This window comes from Pteronotus mesoamericanus, unplaced genomic scaffold, assembly GCF_021234165.1.
Source record: "Pteronotus mesoamericanus isolate MK-2021 breed Mesoamerican mustached bat unplaced genomic scaffold, CSHL_Meso_final scaffold_476, whole genome shotgun sequence".
Taxonomy (NCBI): Eukaryota; Metazoa; Chordata; class Mammalia; order Chiroptera; family Mormoopidae; genus Pteronotus; species Pteronotus mesoamericanus.
Genome location: NW_026555318.1, coordinates 3,399,157 through 3,415,000, shown reverse-complemented (window position 1 = coordinate 3,415,000; position 15,844 = coordinate 3,399,157). Strand labels below are relative to the sequence as shown.

The 15,844-nt window shown below is 57.1% G+C and overlaps 1 protein-coding gene across 1 annotated transcript; it reads right to left on the bottom strand.

The window, feature by feature from the left end:
- Nucleotides 1-438: 438 nt before the first annotated feature.
- On the bottom strand, nt 439-15,102 carry GPR179 (G protein-coupled receptor 179). Its single transcript, XM_054593652.1, has 11 exons — nt 14,309-15,102; nt 12,866-12,974; nt 11,130-11,217; nt 10,492-10,727; nt 9,570-9,638; nt 9,095-9,204; nt 8,543-8,781; nt 8,220-8,358; nt 7,506-7,611; nt 6,817-6,963; nt 439-5,514 (listed from the first exon to the last, which is right to left on the bottom strand). Exons 1-11 carry the CDS (start codon nt 15,100-15,102, stop codon nt 439-441), a joined length of 7,113 nt encoding a protein of 2,370 aa, XP_054449627.1.
- Between the last annotated feature and the right edge of the window lie 742 nt (nt 15,103-15,844).

Below are 15,844 nucleotides of genomic sequence, written 5' to 3'. Positions count from 1 at the left end.
TTGCATGATTTAGTTTCTTCTCCCCCCCAAAAAAAAATTCTTCCTAGACTTCAGAGAATAGGGTCTCCCTATAAGAAGACATGGGTGGGGCACTGCTGACTGCTTTTTGTCCCTAACTTGGCTTTTCCTGGGAGTGTCTAGATACAAATGGCTTGTGTTGAGTGCTCTAGCTGGATAGGAAGATGCGTTAGAAGCAGAGGATCTAGCCTTTGTCCCTTACAGCAGGGAGAATTGGAAGTGAAGAGAGGGTACAACTTGCTATTGGGGTTTGAGCTGCACCTTCCTTGTATAATTTGTCTTTGAGTGAGTTGACTTCTGGCCTTCCTGGAGACGCGAAGTGACCAGGTGTCTGCTTCAGCTCTAGGACTGAAAAGGTCCTTGGCTCCTGAAAGCCAGCTGCCCGATGTTTGACCTCACCCCAGTTTAAACTGGGAATTGTTATTCCCAGTCCCAAGGATAGACAGTTGGAGGGGTCAGTTCTCCATGTGGAGCTGTGGAAGCCATTTCTCCTTGGTCTTCAGTTGCGGAAGAATTCTGAGCCTCAGCTGCTCGGAGACTTGGCCCTGGGGTTAAGCTGGTCCTTGGCCCAAGTCCTGAAAGTCCTTGGAATTCTCTGAAACCTTCCAGAGCAGAAGAACTGGATGGCTTGCTCACAGTGGGGCGGGGGCTTTTGCTTTCTGGAAGGAAGCAGCCCAGGGGTCTATGGACCGAAAGGCATGGTGGTTTCTCAGGGTCACAGGGGGAAAATATTTCTGCCCGAGTTGCTGTTAAAGCCAGGAGGCCAGACTCCTCAGATGGGGCTCCAGTTCCCTCCCAAGGACCGATGTCTGCCATGGTGCCCTTGATTTTATTTCCTTCTGGATCTGTGACTTCCCACTGGCACAGCTCTGCCATGCTGCTCTCCATACCACTTGTCCCAGGGGGACTGGCTATGACTTGGTCAATGTCCAGAGCATCTGGCTGGGGGAAGAGTCTCCCCGAACCCATGTGTTCCCAGGGGCAGACTGTCCCCTGCTCTCTGCTGCCTGTTGCTGCTGCTTTTGAAAGGTGTTCTTCAGTCCCCCCAGACCCTGCCTTTTGAAGGAACAGTTTTCCTTGCCCTTGGGGTTTTCTCTCCTCCTCCTGCTCTGGGCTGCCTTCTGCTGCTGCATTACTCACTTCCCAAGGGCAGATTTCTGCTCTCCTGGCCAAGGGAACCTCTGCTGCTTCCCATGGACATACTTCTGCTACTCTGGCCTCCACATTGCCTGCTGCCTCGGAAGTGCCTTTGCTTCTGTCAGAAGCTCGTGGGGCTGGTTGCGGAGACAGCCCTCCACTGTCTTGACTCTCCCAGGGACACACAGCCTCCTGGTTCCCAGGTGCCCTCTCTGGCTTTTTCTGAACTGCCCCAACTTTGGGCTCTGGTTTTTCTGAGGCTTTGCCCTTGCCCCCTTTCCCATTCTGTATTGACACTCCTTCAGGGATTCCTTCAGTCACCTCCCAGGGACAGACCTCTGCTTTGGTGCCACTGTCAGGCTGATGAGCAGCTGGGGCAGGAGCGTCCCATGGGCACACTGCAGCGCGCCTGCCCCCAGCGCTGACCAGTGTCTGAGAGCCAGCTTTCGGCTGGTTATGACAGCGACTCTCGGGGTGAGAGGAAGAGACTGCGGGGGCCGCGCTCTCCCATGGACAGATGGATTGTAGCTCAATTTTTACTTTTTCCCCATCTTCAGTAGGGACATCTGCTTTTGAAGATGGAGCTCTTTCTTGGATTATGTGTTCTTCGAGGGAATCCATTTTGGGGTCTTGTATTGGGTCCCCTTTCTCTGCCACCTTGTCATTGACTTGCAAGGAAAGCTCTGCCACCACTTTGCTTCTCGTGCTGCTGGACGAGGCTGAGATCTCGGGGGCCGGAGCACAGAGCCCCCTCAAGTCCTTCTCCCAAGGACACATAACTTCCTGCTCTGGACTCAGTTTTGTCTCTCCTTTTGATATGTCGTCTTCCAGGAAGGTGAGCCTCCCCCTTTCTGAAGTTTTCTCCCTCTGCGCTGCTGAATCATTCCCCATCTCTTGTTCCAGTCCCTTCCCAGTAGCTCCTTCAGTCGCCTCCCAGGGACAGATCTTGGCTTTTTCACTGGTAAGCGTTTCCTCCGCTTCCCAGGGACACACCTCAGCTGGCCTGCACCCCGCAAGGCCCGGTTCCTGGGATCCAGCTTTGGGTCTGTCAGTACCCACAGCGTCTGAGCACCGAGAGGAGTCCTCTGGATCCACACGCTCCCGGGAACAGGCCACCTCCTGCTCCCAGGCCGGCCTCCCTGGTTTCTTTGGAGCAGTAACAGCTATCTTGCCAGGTCCAGAATCTGCAGGATCCTGTTCTGTAATGTTTGGTGATTTCCTCATGGCCTCAAGTCCCAAAGCTCGTTCCTCCCCTGGGGCAGCACTCCCCTCCCAGGGGCAGATCTCTGCCTTCCCAGCAGGCAGTTTGCCCTCCACGTCCCATGGACAGATCACAGCAGTTTTGCTCCCCACACTGCCTGACACCTGGAAACTGGCTTTGGGTCTCTCTGAGTCTTGATGTTGTGGGGGAAGGTGGCCAGTGCCCACACTCTCCCAAGAACAGACTACTTCCTGCTTTTGGAGCTGTCCCTCAGGCTTTTCCCAAGCTGTGACATCTTTGAGTCCTGAGGTTTCAGGTGTTTTCTCCTTGTCCTGAGATTCTTCTCCTTTGGGTGCCTGTCGCGATACCCAGTCCTCTGTTCTTTCATTTACCTCCCAGGGATTGATTTCTGCCTTGGCAGGTGTTACTGCCTTTAACTCTGGCCTGACGTCTTTGTGTGGACGTACCTGCGTGGCTCTGATGCCTCCATTGCCGAAGAGTCGGCCACCAGCTCTGGGTGAGGAATTGTCCACACGTGGGCTGGAGGGCCCATGGTCTGTGCTCTCCCAGGGACACGCTGACTCCTCCCGTGGACTAGATGTCTGCACTGCCTTCCCAGTTTGTTCCCTCATCTCTCCAAAGAGCCCTTTCCTGGAGGCTTGCCCCGCTCCTTGGAGAGATTCTCCACCTGTCCCCCGTTGCAGCATTTCCTTTCTCCCCACCTTGTCACCCAGCTCCCAGGGACAAATCTCTGCTTTCCTGAAAGCAGGAGCCTCTTCTGCCTCCCACGGACACATGTCCGCAACACTCCCTGAAGCCCCGGGGGTCCCTGGGGCTTCAGTAGAGACTGCCAAGGGGCCACGGAAATCAGTCCTCTCCCACAAACAAAGAGATTCCAAGTCTCTGCCAGGTTCCTGTTCTTTCCAGAAGGTTGCTTTCTCGGGGGTTTTCTGCTTTTCCTGGTGGAGTTTCTTCACTCCCCCCTGGGACGGTTTCTCATTTTCTCCTTCACTTGCCTCCCTAGGACAGAGCTCTGCCTTGACGAAGTCAGGCGTACAAGCCTCTGGGCCTGTGACTTCCTGCCAACACTTCTCCCCCTCCCTAGCCCCTGTACTGCCTGCCTCAGACCTGCGCTTGGTTCTCTCAGAGTCCCGGCGGGCTGACTGAGGGGACAGACCCCTGGGATCGGCATTCCCCCAGGGACACACTGCCTCCTGCCCCCTGACCAGCCTCTCTGGCCTTTTCCAAGCCATGGCAGCCACATCTTTGGGCTCTGGTTCTTCTGGGGCTTTCCCTCGCACTTCTTGGGAGTCATCTAGATCTTGCCTTAATGTTCCCCTCTCGGGGCCTCCTTCATTCGTCTCCCAGGGGCAGACTTCAGCCTTGTTGCTGCCAGGCAGACATGTTCCTGACCCGGCAACTCTGCAGGGGCGCGCCTCTGCCGCAGCCCTGCAGCCAGCACGGCCCAAGGGCTGGAGGCCTGCTCTGAGCGCTTCCTCCCTCCCTGCAGGGGCTTCTTTTGCTCGCTCAGCATTTGTGTCCCCAACTGTGCCCTGCCGGACTTGTCTCAGTGCGGCAGGCCCTGTTTCACCTGCTCTCTCAACATGCCCCTCCCCTTGACCTGGGGATGTCTTCCTGCCTCTGTCGTCTTGTTCCCTGTCGCCCTCCTGGCCACAGACGCGGAGCATTCTGCTGGTATGAGCATTCTGTTGGTTCTGGAGGGACTCCTCATCTTCGCAGGGGGCTAGGGCCGCCTGCTTACTCACCGCCTTGCGCCCGCCTAGCCTGGGGGACCCGGGGCGTGCACCCACACCTTCTCCTGAAGCCCTGCCCCTCTCCCTCTCGGGACTCCCTGCTCCACTCTCCTTTTCTCTGTGTGTGCTCCGAGAACGGGTCAAAGCTTTGATGGCCAGGCCTAGGCTGCGCACAGAGCCCTGCTGAACAGGAGTCTTGAGGCTGTGGGATTTAGAGAAGACCTTGGGCCGGCCCTCATCCACGTCACCAGCTTCCCCCTGGAGACGTCTGTCCTCCGCGTCCATCCCATTCTCCCCAGCACCCTTTTTCTCTACTGCAACAGAGAGGGCCCTCCAGAGCCTGGCTCGAGCTGGGGCAGGGGAATGGTCACCTCGCTCTGGCCCCGAGGAGCCGCCTTGTGCCACATTTTCTTTCTTGACTGGCAGTTCTGCATTCTCCCAGGGGCAGATGAAGGTGAGAAAGCTGGGGCTTTGGGGGGTAATGGGGACTTGGGCCAGGGCAGGGACGGGGGCCAGAACCAGGCCTGAAGCTGGTATCAGACCTGGGGCCAAGGTAGAAGTGGGAGACAGCATCCTTGGATCTCCCAGGCAAGCCCCAGAAAGGGCTTTGATGGGCGTGGAGACCTGATGCTGGATGGGTGGATGCAGCAGCCTCCTCACAGCCCCCGCCTGAAGCTGCCCAGAGGCAGAGGAGCTGTCCATGCTGCTGCTCTTGGCAGGGGACGGTGGGGCTGACAGAGCGGCTCCCCGCGCTCGCTCCAGCCTCCTGGCCGACGGCCTCTGAACTGGGCTCGCCAAAGCTGCCTCTGCCTGCCTTCTCTCCTCTTGCTCCTTTGCCTGCCGATAGGTCTCCTCCAGGTAGGCCTGGCTGGCCACGAGCAGGGCCTTTTCGCTGGAGCCAGCCATGACGCTGAGTGACTTCTGCAGGGAGGCAGGCCGGGCTCTGGGGAGCCCCTCTCCCACTGTCAGGTTGTGGGCGCTGGCCGACCTAACGCCCAGGGCAGGGGGCCCCTCCCCCGCATCCCGGCTCTCTGCCCGCGAGGCCCTCTTGGGCAGCTGCCTCCTTGGCGGTGAGCCTAGGTGATGTGGGTCCTGCTGCCTGCGGTGGCTGCGGTCATAGGTGCTGCGGGCTTTGCGCAGGGCCAGTGGCCCCTCGGCTTCCTGGAGGCTGGAGCTGAGGAGCCTGCAGCGGGCGGAGCTGGGCAGGCTGCCTCGGCCCGGGGACCCCGAGTCCCGGGAGTGCCGCCGGGCCAGGGCCTCGGGGAACTCAGCCAGGTACCTCACGAAGGAGCGGCCCAGGCCCTGGAGCGAGCTGCCCCGCTTCTTGGGCAGGTGGGGGTTGTTGGCAGCCATTTCCTTGGTCTTGTGGACCTCCAGCTGGGCATAGAGTTTCTTCAACTCCTCCTGGGGGACAGGAGGAGTGAAGAGAGCAGAGCTGACATTGGGGTGAATGGGCTAGTCGCCCTCCCTGGCTGCACTGTTATTCCCTTCCGCCCTTGTTAAGGCCATTTGCTCTGGGGGAATCTGTTTCCCACCAAGCAGTGTCCCTTCCTGGCTTTTAAACCTCTCAGAATTCAGCTGGTTCCCAGCTGACCCACTCAGCTCTGAGGATGCGGCGGCCTGTACTCCCTTCCCTGGGCCACTGTGGTCTGGCGGGCCATCACCAACTTGGGAGACAGGAAACCTGAGTCTGAGGCTGCTGCCCCATCAGGTGCCTCGAGGCTATTTTCTTAACCTCTCTGAGCCTCTGCGTCTAAGAAATGACAGTAACTGTGTTAGCTTTCTTAAGAGGATTGTATGAGATTGATGCCACTAGTGGCATGAAAAGTGCCGCATTCAGGGGTAAATGATACAGTGGGGCTTTGAAAGTCTTTTATACTTTGGATTTCTCCCCAGAGCCAGCAGAGAGTAGCTTGGGGTGGCGTGGCTGTGGCAGTGGTCTGCACACTCTCGGGTCCCTGCTGGATCGGGGTTTCAGTCCAGCCTATGCCCAGGGGCAGGAGGCAGGGAAGGCACAGCTCAGAGCCTGCGGAGGACACAGGTGGGAACAAGGGGCGGAGGCAGCTGGACAAGGAAGGAACTGGAAGAGGCGCACAAGTCAGGTGTGATGGGGGCCCAGCGGAGGTGCAGGGGATGAACAAGATGGCTTCTGGAGTGTTTTCCGCACTGTCGGTTTTATAGAACAATGGGCTGAGGCCACTAGGTAGGTCTCCTCAGTTCCTACGCCCCGAGCCCTGAGCGCCTCATTAGGGTTCCCTTGACTGTAATGACTTCCCTAACCAGAAAAATGAAGAGTATGGATGCTCCCCTGCTGTAAGACTCAGGAAGGACTTCCTTTCTCTAAGAATCCAGGTCCAGGGAAAGGGGGTCCTGGTATGGAAACCCTTGGTAGCCCCCCACAGCCTGCACTGCCCAGCCCCAACTGACACTAGAGCCGCCAGCTGCCCCGTGTGCTGGGGACTCCAGCTTCTTCGTCTGCTCCTTGTGATGCCCCTGCCGCATGGAGTAGGGGCATGGAGGATTAGAGCTTCACTTACAGGGTCTTTCACTTGGGTTACATGTGGCCTTCTTTAAAGAGGGGCAGTAGCTTCAGGTGGTGATAGAGAATGGCGGGAGGCATGCCTTAGGGAGAGGGAAGGCTAGGAGCGGGCGGGCGGTGCTCCCTGAAAGCTGACACCAACAGGAGGCAGAGAGGGCGGTGCATACCCGGATGTCTCCAGGGTCCAGGCTGCGCTCGCTCCATGCTGAGGCTGTGCTGCTGTCAAAGTAGGAGCCGGAACGCTGCAGGTCCAGCTCATCCTCGTACACCTCATCCACCATCTCCTCTCGGGGAGGCGCCCCCATCTTCCGGAACTGGCCAGGGGAACGGGCATGACTGGGACGGACTCTCCTCGCCTCCCTGCTCATGCCTCCTCCCCCTGCCCCATGGAATACATCATTCCTTCAGGACTCTTCACCGCACCCCCACCCCCGCTTCAGAATTCTGGGGTCCAAAGGCTTTTGCTCTCTCTCATCTTTCCTGATCTTCTCTAGCTTAGAGACCAAGGAGACTCAGCCTCCTGCCCCTACAACTCCTAGCCATGTCCTCAGCTCTCCTCCTCTGTAACTGCTTCTGTGTTGATTTTCGGAGTCCACCAACCTTAAGGCTGTGTTGCAAGGACCCCTCCAGCCCCAGCCCTTATTTCCCTGGGAAGCCCCAGGGATTGGAGGCCTCCTCCCCCACCCTCCTCCATGTGAGCTCCTTGCTTAGGACCCCTGTTGATCAGAGACCACACACCTGCAGGGTGTCATCCTCACCCTGACCTGGAGAGGGCGCTGCTATTGCAGCAGAGCCATAGTGCCCCTGACAAAGGGGCTGGGTTTCTGCCTGAGGACCAGAAAGAGGAAGACCTCACCTTGGGGATGAAGATCAGAGCCAGGGAGGCAGTGACTGTGCTGTGGGTGTGGAAGAAGAAGAGGAGGAGGGTCCAGTCTGGGTGCAGGGAGGGAACCAGCAGAAACCTGAGAGCATGAAGGAAGGGAGATTCTTATCTGTGGGTGGGAGTGACCTCTTCCTCCTCAACCGACTCACTAGTCCCAGCCCCAGCCCTGATCTCCATAGAGGTGCTGGCAGGGCAACGAGAGCACCCTTCCTTCCTCTCACCCTCTCTGGGATGTGGGTCCTACCTTAAGGCGCCGTTAGCACCCACCTCTGAGACGCCCTCCCATAATACTCCAGCTGGCCTTCTCTGGCTGCCTGTAGTACAGCTTGTGCCCCACAACTCTATTATGGACCAGCCTATGCATGGATTCTGCCTCCACCACAGGGCCAGGTCCTTAGGGACACACAGCAGGCCAGCTGCTGGGGCAGCTGCGGTGTGAGGAGGGAGAAGGCAGAAAGAACTGAGGAAGTGCGGGAGGGTGCTTCCTCTGCTTGGGGGCTGGGTGAGACATGGGCGCAGCAAGGGTGTCTGTGGGGCAGGGAGAGAGATACAGGTCGGGGGCCTTCCTCACCTTGCTGAGACAGCAATGTTGTAAGGGTGGCCATGGGAAAGGGGTACCCTCATCTGGGAAAAACAAGGAGCAGTGTTCGGTGGGGAGGAGCTGTGGGTAGGTGCGACCATCCTCACCTGGCTGCGTGGAAGGCAGCGGAAAGCAGCAGCTCGTTGTGCAGGGCGATGCCCATGTAGCGTGGCTCGTGGAAAGCTGAGGGCACAGCCCGGGTGGCGTAGCAGAGGAAGCTGCCCCAGCACAGGAGCAGCACCTCGGCTGTGGGGGAGCAGGGAGGGACAGAGCCGGCACCGCCTTAGCTAGGCCACCCCTTTCTCTCTAGGGCTTGCTGGGGTCCTGGGCCAGGGGTCCAGGTCCAAGGCAGGAGGAGCAGGACCAGAGGACCCATGGAGGTGTGGAAGCAGGGGACAGAGTAAGACCAGGCTTGGGGAAAGCAACTCACCCATGACCATGATGTAGTCCCAGTGGTCATGGTGGCAGAGGTAGAAGTGGCGCCCCGTGGGAGTGTGGCCTCGGGTCACCAGGGGCATGTGCAGGGTGCCTCGCTCCAGGACCCCCACCGTCCATACAGCCAGGAAGCCCAGTACTTGCAGCAGAAGCAGCCCCAGGCGCCGAAGCAGCTGCCCACTGCTTAGGAGGGGGCCCCGCTGGGCCGTTCGAGACAGAAACAGCTGGAGCACTCTGCAAGGGTATAGAAGGTGGGTGGGGCGGAGGGGCAGGACCAAGGAGAGGGGCCAGGCCTCTGTCCTCTGGCCACTGCTCCCCTAACCCCCACATATACCTGTCTTCCCATCCCTCCCGTGGCTTGCTGCGTCCTTACCCCTGGAAGAGTGATGTGGAGGGGAGGACTATAGTGACCACAGTGATAAGGGCAGGCTTTGGGGACAGGGGAGGGGAACTGGTAAGAATCTTACTGTGGAGAACTCCATTCCATCAGTGAGCTGGGGTGGCCAGGAGTGAGCAGCGTGAGAGCAGGCTCTGCTCCAGCCCCTACCTATAGAGCTTGAGTATAATGGTGCCGTAGACAATGGCAAAACCCAGCAGCCGGACCCAGCGGAGAGCAATGCAGCGGAACACACTGGGCTTGAAGTACAGGATGAAGACCTGGTGAGGTGGGAGCGAAAATGGCTGTTTTCCACTGCACTCCCGCTCTGTGCCAGGCCTGTGCTAAGCACATTGTTGATCTAACAGCCTTGCCATAGAAGCAGCATCACCTCCATTCTGCATAGCTTAAGCAGTTTAAGAATAAGAAAGATAAGCTACCTTGTCCTAAGTCGCACTGCAGGTCATAGGGCTCTTTTAAACCTGGACTCCTTGCTCCCAGAGCTCACTAGTCCAGCCTGCCACTTGTGGATCGGAGTCGGGGGGTTTGGAGGTCTCTGAGTCCTCCCAAGAGGACAGAGAGGAAGAAACATTCTGGGGTTTGGAGTTGGGACTGTGGGGAGGTCAGCCTCTGGCCACGAACTCACAGGGAAGTAAAGCAGCAGGGATCCAAGAAGGATGGTCTCCAGCAGGACAATTCCAGATGCCCGGATCCTCTGTGAACCCAGGAACAAGAGGCGAATAAGCAGGTCAGTCATTGGGGGCACAAAGCCTGGACGATAGTGCGGGAGAGTCTTAGGCCTGTTTTAGGGGTCACTCAGTGGCCCTGAACTAAGACTTCTCCCTGTAACATTAGCTCAACCTTCCAGCCACAGCCGCGCCCCTGTTCCCATCACAGGCTCTTGGTTCCCCGGGCACTAAGCCTGGCTAAGGCCCAGGTTTCAGACCCCAGCAGCCCAGCCCCATTCGCCTCCCAGCCCCAGCCTGGGCCTTGCTGCAGACCTGGGCTCAGATCAGAGGCTGCTGGAGCTAGAAGATACCTCAGGCATTTTCCCTAAGCTTTGGTTCAGACTGTTCCCTTGTCTAGATACCCCCTTCTCTGCCCGGTAACCACCCAGTTGACCTTCAAACCTGGCTCAAATGTCACATTCTCCAGAAAGTCTTCCCCATGCCAGCTCAGGCAGGACAACTGGGCCCTTTCTCTGAGCTGCCAAAGAAACTGACACGTAACTCCACTCTCTCCATCCTCTCCCCGTCTTGCTGCCCTGTCATTTGTTCATGTGCCTGCTTCCTCCGTTCACCTGGGAGCTGCACAAGGGCCCCGGCCATCTCCCCTAGTACCTACGCACTGCTTTGAATCACATCCAGTGCCTTCATTTTCCAGGTGAGGAAACAGGTCCAGGGTGGTGAGGGCACTTGACTAATGTCACATATAGTATGTTAGATTAATACTCAAGACCAGAACCCACTTCCAAATTCTAGCCGTAGGTAGCCTCTGGCCTCCAGCTGATGTTAGGGATGCAAGCTGGGCAGGAGGTGTGTGCTGAGGGAGGTGGGGAGCCTCCTTACCTTGCTCTGGCGGCAGCGGTAGGAAACCAGCATGCTCAGGAAGACAGACAGCATGCAGCAGGCCTGGCAGGCCAGCACTGCTGCCCGCAGCGCCACGGCCGCCTCCACCAGGCACGGTGTGGCATCCCTACAGCTGGCGCAGCTCTCGGCACATGGCTGGCACCGAAGCGGCTTCCCGGAGCTGCCTTGTGGTGACACAAATTGCCCGGGAGGCTGGGTGGCGCTCTCCTCTGACCCTATGGAGGACAAGATGGGTGCAGAGAGAGGGGCATGGCTGGGGCATCCTGAGATCCTACTCTTCTCTCCCAATGGTCATCACAGCCCTCTGCCTGCCCTCCTTTGGTGGCCTTCCTTGGTCAGGAGGGGAGGAATGAAGACATGGGTACTCCCAAGGGAGGGCAGGGTAACGGGAAGAGGTGATGCCAAGCCAGGGCTCATCGCAAGGTCAACTCGCAGCAGACTGGCATGTTATAGGCTCATCCTCAAACTAGATCCTGCCTGCCTCTTCTGCTGCTCTCAACCCAGGAGGAAACCACGTTTCCTCCCAGTGTCTTACCCCAGCCTGCCTTGCCCAGACACCTGCCTCCAACAAGCCCAGCCTCTGATACGCCTGCCTGGCCCTCACCACAGTTACATACCCCTGGAGTGGCTTGCCCCATAGAAGCCCGGTCGGCAGCGGCAGAGGTAGCGGCCAAGGACAAAGCCCTGACTCTCCAGAGGGATGCACTGTGGGAACGACAAAAAAACGATGGATATTTGTATGGGGCTTTCTCTCTCGGGAAGAAATGGAGGCTCCATCTACCTTTCCATCCATCGCGCCTGGGTCCGCACTAGGGCGTCTCACCAGAAGCCCTCTCTAGTCCCAGGGAAGCCTTCCCTCTAAGGAAATCCCACTCAGCCCCACCCCCACTGCCTGTCTTCTTAGGGACACCCAAGCAAAGAGTGTGGTGTAGATCACCCTTTTATTCAGACCGGCAGTGACAGGAGTCTCACAGGTCCCATTTCCCAGTGCCCAGCTGTTGCTAGAATGAGGTGCTGTGGGAGGTGGAAGTAGGAGGAAGAACTGAGCCCAACCACACCTGTGTACCTACATCCTGCTTCAAAGGGTCCCGTCAGCCTCCCTCTTTGGCACACAGGTGGACTGAAAAGGCTGCCACAGAGAAGCAGCTTCCTCCGTCAGGGGCCATCTGGCTTTGGCACAGGACTGCTTTCCCCAGCCCTAATGCCAGGCTAATGCCAGGCTGGTGGAATGCCAAGCCCAGCGCTTTATTCCACCTCCACCCATTAATGTTTACGCAGCAGGGGACAGCAGACCTCAGAGTCAGGTGAGGAAGATGAGCCCATGGATGAGGCCAGATCTGCTTGCTGTAGGGAGCGGCCAGGAATAGACAGCATCAGGCAAAGGCAGGGGTAAATGCTCGGAGATTCTATATCCAGCCAGACTTCCACCAAGACAGATGAAAGGATGCTGCCTCTGAAACCATGGCCCAGCTTCCCCTCTTGCCTGGACCACCGGAACATGATCTGCTCCTGCCACGGTCTGCACAATCAGGCAAAAAGCCTGCCCAGAGATGTGAATGTGGCTGGGTTTTAAAAGGTACTGGACAACAGGATCCCTTCTCTGCCCCTAGGCTTATAGCTCCAAACACATGTGCCCTGAAGAGCAGTAGATGCCCAAAGCAGCCCCACCTGCCAGCAGGCTGCAGGGCTCACTTTGGCTTCAGTTCACCTCAGGGACAAGCCTGCAGCCAGTGTAGCTGTGGAGCAGAGTAGTACACTGGCCTCCCGGTTCCCTAGTACTGGGCTTGTGAGATTACCAGCCATTGCTTTCCATTGTCCAGATTCTCCCGCATCCATGGCTTTGATTCCACTGGCATCTGGCCTGGCTTCCATTACCTATACCAGTCCCAGAGCTCTGCAAGCTCCTGCTTAGGTTGGACCCCTCCCACACCGCAACCAGTGATTCAACTTATTTCCACAAACACCGGCTAAGCGTCTTCTGTGGGCCAGAAGGAGCCTGGAGCTCTGTTGACATGATATGACAATGTGGTCCAGGAGAAGGGAAAGGGGTGATTAATAGAGGCTCAGGAGACGGTCCTGGAAAGGGAGTTTGGAGCACCCAGTACCAGAAGGGAAAGCAGACAGGCACACTGAGATTTCAAAGCAATGAAAGTGGTTGTCTTGGGTGAAGGGTGGGGGTAGGCTGTAAGTGTCCTCACTTTTTAAAAGCCTGGAAGCTATTTTTATCTCATCACTAGAAAGTCCCCTGAGAGGCTGGTGTGACTTTGTCAGCTGCTTCTGGGAGCTGGGTGGCGGCAGTGGTGGGAAAGGCAGAGGGAGGCAGGACCCTAGCGCCACCCCTCCCCTTCCTTACCTGGGTGCTGTTGAGATCACACAGGTGCGTGCCGGAGTACCAGCCTGGCCCGCCGGCACATTGATTGATGTCCACACTCTGAATGTCTATGTCCATCTGCACCTGCCCCCTAGGGCAGTGAATTGGCAGTTAGTGACACAGTGAAGGATGTCAAGGTAGACTTGTGTCTTTGGGCTCCAGACTACGGGCAATGCAAGCCCTGCAAACTAGCACAGCGGCTGCAGTGTGTAGAGAGAGGGCACATGTGCATTCCATTTCTCCAATGCTGTTAACCCTCACTGTCTGCAGGCAATAATCCCTCTCCCCATAGGTTGTCCCTCATCCTCCCATCCCTCAGCTTTTCAGCATCCTAGCATTGCCTGGTTTCCATCAATTGGTAGAGGAAGGGAACGTGTCAAGACATGTGGGAGCTGGGACTTTGATGATCTGTCTGGAGGGGATTTTCACACTCCCCCACTGCATGCATACACACACACTCTCACATTCGCACATACAAACATGGTGCTCAACTACTAACTGCTCCTCACTCTGCCCAAACCAGGTCTGAATTTATTATAGCAAAGCAGATATGGGATGGAGGAGCCCAGAGTTAGGGCTGCTTGGCCCAAAGGTTCCCAACCCCTGCTCTCGTTGAGTGGGGAAAGAGCTGGCAGGGAGCCAGACTTCCTGCTGGCAGCAGGGGGACCCTACTGGGGACAATGAAGGGGGACACAGAGCTGGTAAAACAATGTTGCTTGTTGAATGACTTGAAGTACTGTGCCCTGTGGCTCCCTCCTTCCCACCAGAGCTCCCACCCACGTTTTTACTCTGACTGAGAGGGGTCAGTTATTTGAGGGGTATCGCAGACCCCTGGAGTCAGGATAGGCAAGACCGTGGAACCTACTTGATATAAGAATATAGCCCTTGGGAGTCACCCTGGGACCTGGCCAACTCCCAGACAAGAAGGACAATGGTTTTATCCCCCATCCTCCCCAAGAATTTCCTTTCTCTTGGAAAAGCCTCCTTTTACAGCTCTGGGTTGCTAGAAAGCAGCAGGTTTAGCTCCTAAAGTGCCCACCTGGCTCCTCTAAGATGCCTGCTGTATGGATCATCATTTTCATCCACATGAAGCCATCTCTCATGTCTCTTATACCCACTACTCAGACCTGGGGGCCAAGACTACCCCAGGCTATACCCACACATCTGCACACACACCTACATGTATAACTATGTGCAAATACATTGATTCATACACAGTATGTACACTCATACCTATATGTGTCAACACATAGTTACACATTCCCAGAGTTGACTGCAAATACACACTGCTGAATGCAAATATACACATCTGGGTTCCCCAAACACACAAGTGCATGCCAAATGGTCCATGCACAGCTGGATGGAGGTGGGCTCCCCACCCCAAAAAACCTACAAATGCATCGAATCCTGCACAAACCCACCTACCTGACCTCCGGGCTGAGGTCTGGCTTGAGTCCATAGAAGGTGGATGAAAGCGTGATAAGCCATCCAGGACGAAGCTGGCCCTCCTGGCATTCCAGGAAGGGAGGAGACAGCCTCACATGCTGCATGTCCCCCAGATATCCATCTCCCCGTGGCCACTTGGGGCTTCCGAGGGTCCCAAGGTCATTGATCAGCACCCGCTTCTGCAGGGCAGGAGTGTCCAGAGTCCCAGTTAGGCTCTCTTCCAGCACCCTGTTCCCAGACAAGTCCTGAAGGATGGTCTCCTCCCCCATTCGGGTGGCCTGCAGGGCCAGCTGCAGGCGGCTGGCCCCTGGCGGAGGGTTAAAGATCAGCAAAGCCCGGTATGCCCTTGGGTCCCCTTCGGCCACGCTGCGGACCAGCGCCTGGTACCACTCCACATCTTCCTCCACACTTGACTCGCGGATATCATTGGCTTGTAGCAGCATATTGAGGAAATTGGCGGCCTGGGCAATGGTGCCCGCTGCCCTCCCTAGGATCGGGGGCACCCCCGGACTGGCTTCTGCTCCCTGAACTTCATAGCGCACACTGCAGTTAGTCCTCAACAGTTGTTGGGCATCTCCAGAGTAGAGAAAACCCAGGGCTGCTTCAGCACCTTGTGGGGGCACCCACATGGGTATATATTCTGGCTTGACTTGGGAGGACAGCGAGGGCAGAGGGTGCAAGGGCTGCAGATCCCCCAGAGCCCAGCCACAGAGGAGACAGCAGCCCAGCAGCCCCCACACAGGAGACGGCATGACCACGTTCCCGGTGCCCATCTTTGGGGCAGTTCTCGGGGCGCCTGGGGGCCGGGGTGCCTGGGGGATTTGGTGGCTCAGGAGAGCGCAGGTAGAGCCTGGCTGCAGTCTGGGGCTGCCTGCCTTCCCGATGGCTTTCTTTGCATTCTCTCTCCCTCCCTCCCTCTTACTCTCTGCTTGTGCTGTGTTGCCTGTTTTTTCTTCTTTCTAACATCATCAGCTGGCTTCTGGATGTAGGCATGGGGGCCCTCCCTCCTCTTCATGTGGCCCCCATCAAAAACCCTCTTAATCCTGGCACACCACTCTGTCCTCCCCCTACTATCCAATATCTAGGGTCCCTCCTCTCATTCTCCACCCTACATCTGTTCCAGAGAAAGAGATAGATGGGAGGGGAGAGGAAGAGCCCAGCCGTTCTCTCTCTCTCTCTTTCTGCCTCCCTCTGCCCTTTGCTCCATTAGGAGAGATGGGCAAATCCAGGATAGGGTGTCATAGCAACCGCAGATGAGCCCTTGCTCCTCTCTCCACCCCTCTGCTCCAGTCAGCCTCCTGGCAGCAATTGCAACGGGCATGAGAAAGGGCCAAGCTGCATCTCCTGGCAATCTGCTCTTGCTGCCTATAGCCCTGACACTGTGCTGCTGGACTGGAAATTTGAGATTGGGGGTGGTGAAGGTGGGAAAGAGAGCTTCATATAACCACAGTCAGTCATTGTACGGACTGTGGCGGTTTATAAAGTCTTTTTCATGTGCATTATCTCAACAAATCT

What these genes read in the sequence shown, in the direction of transcription:
- GPR179 (XM_054593652.1), bottom strand. Translation starts at nt 15,102, where the DNA reads ATGGGCACCGGGAACGTGGTCATGCCGTCTCCTGTGTGGGGGCTGCTG. An exon ending in GTGATCTCAACAGCACCCAG is followed by an intron (nt 11,218 to 12,865) that starts GTAAGGAAGGGG and finishes TCGTTCCCACAG; the next exon opens with TGCATCCCTCTGGAGAGTCA. An exon ending in GCTGCCTTCCACGCAGCCAG is followed by an intron (nt 7,612 to 8,219) that starts GTGAGGATGGTC and finishes TCATGCTCTCAG; the next exon opens with GTTTCTGCTGGTTCCCTCCC.